Consider the following 5,000-nt stretch of genomic DNA (forward strand, 5'->3'; position numbering starts at 1 on the left):
GTTACACTTTTCATTTTCTTTGCCTCTGAAGTGCTTGATGCCCAAACTGATGACAGCAGCCCCACAAAGAAAGTCCCTGACATATCTGTCAGTCTGTAATGACGTAAAGATGAAATGCAGTTCTTGCAAAAATGCAAAAGTCCAAAACCATAAAATCGATAGTTTGGACAGTTCACATCATTGGAAGCAACACTGTTTAGTTCAATGTGTGCTTTGCGTTGTGAAGGTGCTTGGTCTGAAGAAACATGTATGCACCTTGCACTAATACAAGGCTGACTTTCAAGATCTAGCCTTTGACATCTGATGCAAACGTCCTTCAAAGAAGGATATCTGCAGTTCTTGGCATTGCCTGCCAAGAGACAGTTGCTGCAGGCTTCCAGGCATTCGAGAACTTCACTCAACTCCCTTTTGACACTTCCAGCATCACCACCAGCAGAAGTGAACTTAGTAAACATGTTAACATGAACTTGACCAGAAGCATCACAGACATCAAATTCCTTGACTTCACTGATCCATGAACAATTATCCGAAATGTACTTATGAACAGCAGCATTGCCTTCCTGGTAAAGTTCTCTCATTTTACACAGTTCTATTTTGGGGATGATTCCATCAAAAAATGTTTGACCATTTTCCTGTCTAGGAAAGGTCCCAATATTCAATGGCATTCCATCATAATGAACAACAGTAAAAAATTTCTTTAATCCTGGTGCTTCAAAACAAGGAATACCACCAAGAGAGTCTAATAAAGTTAACAACAACATGATATTGTTTAGATGTGGACCAGAGTCATATACAGGTGCTAATGTTCGTGAATCGAGTGTAGACAATGATGGACCAGGATGACAGTAAGAGACTGTTGGTGCAACTACATCCCTGTGCTCTTTAAGACCAAAGCGTTTCCCGCCAAGGTAGAACATATAGCCTTTCCTTGCAGCTAGTTCAGCAAGCGATTCACAATAACTGAACAGAGTTGGCCACTGCTCCCACTTTGTAACAGGGTTTGGCTGCGACAATTGCTCCGTCATAAAGGCATCAATGCTCTGATAAATCAAGTGTTCTCTGGTGATAATACCAGACCTTATAAACTGATTTAGCCAATGGGCTAAATAATCTCCTTCGACCTCTGTAACTGATATTTCATAAGGGCACTTACATGTAAAACCTTGAACAAGATTCCAACAGCAATATTCCAGAATCATACTCTATATTAAACTGTTCACTCATTCTGGCTTCTTTCTATACATTGAAGTGTTGTAAAATAACTGAGTAAACTCAAGCAAGAGCCTTTCAATCCAAAAACTTAACATCAACAAAAGACAACATAAGGTTTTTAAATATCTTCAAAATCATGTTGAAAAGGAAACGTCTGTTTACGCTTTTGTACTTACATGTGGAGATTTAAACATAGATGAAATGCGACCAGAAATTTAACTATCTATAACCGTCACACATCACTTACAAGTCAAGTATTTTAGTATGCACGTCACATAATTATTGACAAAACCAGCAGCCAAATAAAATAAAGAAATCAGGTTACATGCATATGAGAAAGTTAAAAGCCTCGGAAGACCAGTACAGTATGTTTGCCGCACTCTCCAGAAGCTCTGAGATCAGGTAATACACCTTTTAAGAGTTCTATTAAAGTACTCAAGAAAGACTTTATCACAAAATTTGTCACATATATACTGTCAACTTGAGTGTGTGCTTTTCTTCATATACTTGAATCGACTAAGACATTTTTCCAAATATTGTCTCCTGTTGCTGATTTTTGTATTGAAATTAAAACCAAAAACACTCAAGCATGTTAAGACATGGCTCAATTTTTGGCATCAACCACATACAAAGTTAAAACTGTCTGTCTTTGCGAACCATGCAATTAATAATTGTAAAAGTTGCTAAAAACGTATTTTAATGTATTGAAAAGATTAGAGTTAAACTGATGTGGCCAAGAGAGATATGATGACAGGATGTTATTGAAAAGAAAATTGGAAAAAAAAAGGGGAAGAAATTGGTTAATTAAAAGCAAGACCCAACCATGGGTAAATGTTTTTACCCCTTAAAAATTTATGTGGCTGGAACAGCATAAAAATTGTCATGTGACCTGTTTCACTCACATCAATTTTTACTTGAATTAAAATGAGAGTATACCAATCTAACCAGTTTCATGCAATGACAAAAACACTGTATTAAGGACGGTGCCTACTATTGTTATTGCGCATACGTTCTGCGCATCTCGAGATACTCGGATTTCCTATCGGTGATGCTTACTAATGCAAGGATATTTTTGCGCGGTTTAAAACTATCCGGAGAAAGTAGATCTTAGTAAGTACCCTTGGTATCCAAAAAGAAAATTGGGGGTAACCATGCATTTTTGAGAGATAATTAAGCTTCAATTTTACAAAGAACGCATACATTGCTTTGTATTATATAGCTTTTTACAATATTATTCATGAATTATCTTTGAAAAATGCGTGGTTACCCCCAATTTTCTTTTTGGATTTCAATAACACTTATTAAGATCTACATTTCCTGCATAATCACACACCGGGGCAAAAATGTCTTTAATTAGTAGGCACCGTCCTTAAATAACTTTGTGGCATCTCGCCCAAAATAGGTTTTTCATAAGTTATGAAAATTCCAAGATTTTATGGAAATTAGGCTCAAGTCATGTCCTAACATGTTTGAGCAATACGAATTTTTTATAAAAACTAGAAATTATTATTTTATGCTGCTACAAATTTAACTCAAGTGACGACAATGTTATTATGCTGAAATATGTATCAATAAAAAAAATTTCATGTAAGTGCCCTTACAAAATATCACGGGCCAAGACCATAGCCTTGACCCGTGTAGTTGTTAACATTTCTTGTAGTGAGATCAATTCAGGAATTGAAGCAAACTGATCGAGTTCTTCACTGGAAACAAAGTGATTTTCAAGCCACGCACCCAGACGCTTGATTATGCTTCTCCCTTTAGAATCCTCCAGATGTTTATCTTTGAGATGCTGTGAAAGGGCACGCAGTTGGTTCATGGAGCTCAATACTTTAATTTCCATGCAGATGGGGCAAATAACTTGGAATGGGTTCAGCAGGTAGCCGTCATTACCAAATACCAACTTTACCCCAGCCTTTGTCTTGTCAAACTCCAAGAGGAACCTAGAATCTTCTACCATTATCTGATCGCATTTGGCAGTCCACTTTGCATCTAAAAAGCCACGTGTTCGCTTCCCTGTATCATCGTGTAACCCCATTTCACGTTTGAGTTGCTCTGCCACTACTTCCTTACTCCTGAGAGTCCGTTTTCTATCAGCAATAGATAACTCTGCAGGACTAGGTTGAAGTTTCACCTCCACAGTCAACTTTGAGTAATTTTTTAGTACCTCGACTGCATGGTGGAGGCTGTTGTCATCACTTTCCTCAATTTCCACCTTGACCACTTCATTGCCAGTGTCAAAGTCGTATGTTACACAAATCAATTCTTGACGTACATTAAATATTTTGGCCACTTTTGCAATAAACTCCCTTGTGGTCATCTTATTGTTTACTTGTACCATTTTGTAATTTTTTGAGGCAAATGTCCTCATATTCCACACCCGTGACACCTCTGAAACATGATAACAATTAACTGGAATTACTAAAAAAATCATTACTAAATAAAGGTTGTTGGACTAATTTAGCTGCCGTTACACTTATTTGAGAAGAGGCACTTATTTTAATAATTGCAGTTAAAGTGGAAATAAACATCACAAGCTTAAATCAAAGAAAATATAATAAACAAAAGCAGAAAAACAGCTACTGGTTTATAATATTGTACTAGTCAGAATATTATTAAGTGCAGTGTTTACCCCGATTTTGCTTCACGAGTAGGCAAGTCTATAAAGCTGATTTAAAGGAAAAAAATAAATTTCTTTGATTTAAACTTATCTTGAAGCTCCCCCACCCCTTAATGAAATTTCCTTTCTTCGGGAGTTCCTGAAGAGGTACATTTTATTCAAAGAACTGATTTTCCAAACTGAGTTGTACATGTACGACTGAAGACCCAAGCCTGTTTCAAATTTTAGGATTATTGTATTGAGGGGCATAATGAAAACGGTCGAGTTGTTCTAAGTTGGGTTAGGATAACCCAGGGTTTGTGCGAATTTTTGATAGAGATTTGAAAGGTGAAAAAAGCAAACTCAGTTTAAGCTTAAAATTTCCCGAGAGCTCGATGAAAGAAAAATAAACCCGGATAACAATTTAACCCCAGCGCTGATCGGCCTTCAAACAACTGGGTCCACGTTCTTCCCGCACTTTTTTTTCCCCACTGTCAAAATGTGGGTAACGGACGATGCTAAATAGAGCATTACGCCATTAGACTGCTAGCAGTCTCTTATTAAGAGAAAAGGCGGACTGCACGCAGTTTAGTAAGCATAAACCAACTAACCTTTCTCGACGTTAGTTGACGTTGTAGACGCCGATCTTGGATTCGAGTAGGTTTGCGCAGACGTTTGATCAGGTGTTTTAGAACAGCAAGCCGTGGCGTTCTGGTCAGTTTCACGAAGGCGCCATCTTGAAGATCGATCCCGTGAATCTGATCGTGAACGATAACGCACGCGGGAAGCCCTCGGGTCTCTGGGCGATTCTCTTCTTTTCCTCGCGCTTGGTGGTGACCTTGATCGCGACGATCTTGACCGGGAAAATGGCCTGGAAGACCTCGATCGATCTTTCCGTCGCTTTTTTGAAGAACATTTGAAGTTTCCCCTAGATCGGGAACATGAGCGACTTTTCCTTTGCAGTCTTGTTTTCGATGATCGTTCGAACCTTGAACTTGTACGAGAAATCTGTTTGGTCCCTCCAGAACTTGATTCGCTCGAGCTTGAACTCGAGTCGTCCGTGGAACTTGCCATGGTGCACCCTATTGGCGAAAGCCCAGCTACATCTTGATCAATTGCTGTTCACATGAAACAGTTTTAAAACTCCGAACACACAATGATACCGTTAATAACTCCGATCAATACTTCA

General features: G+C 38.4%; 3 protein-coding genes across 3 annotated transcripts in view; all 3 read right to left on the reverse strand.

The window, feature by feature from the left end:
• The window catches only part of LOC138021878 (uncharacterized), a 4,864-nt gene extending 3,562 nt beyond the window's left edge, over window positions 1-1,302 (reverse strand). Inside the window, exon 1 of the mRNA XM_068868904.1 lies at window positions 1-1,302. This exon is cut by the window's left edge and continues 221 nt beyond it. Coding sequence (XP_068725005.1) covers window positions 1-1,199 — 1,199 coding nt within the window. The 5' untranslated portion in view covers window positions 1,200-1,302.
• The window catches only part of LOC138019311 (NLR family CARD domain-containing protein 4-like), a 31,227-nt gene that overhangs the window by 9,529 nt on the left and 16,698 nt on the right, over window positions 1-5,000 (reverse strand). The gene's annotated exons all lie outside the window — the stretch shown is intronic.
• Window positions 2,427-4,661, reverse strand: LOC138021578 (uncharacterized). The gene is made up of 2 exons (XM_068868483.1): window positions 4,423-4,661; window positions 2,427-3,603 (listed from the first exon to the last, which is right to left on the reverse strand). The coding sequence occupies exon 2, from the start codon at window positions 3,581-3,583 to the stop codon at window positions 2,810-2,812; it is 774 nt and encodes a 257-aa protein (XP_068724584.1). The 5' UTR covers window positions 3,584-3,603; window positions 4,423-4,661; the 3' UTR covers window positions 2,427-2,809.

Source organism: Montipora capricornis, chromosome 10 (assembly GCF_036669925.1).
Source record: "Montipora capricornis isolate CH-2021 chromosome 10, ASM3666992v2, whole genome shotgun sequence".
In the NCBI taxonomy this organism is placed as follows: Eukaryota; Metazoa; Cnidaria; class Anthozoa; order Scleractinia; family Acroporidae; genus Montipora; species Montipora capricornis.

Bases quoted from the DNA above. Each gene is read 5' to 3' on its own strand.
- LOC138021578 (XM_068868483.1), bottom strand. From the start codon at position 3,583: ATGAGGACATTTGCCTCAAAAAATTACAAAATGGTACAAGTAAACAAT.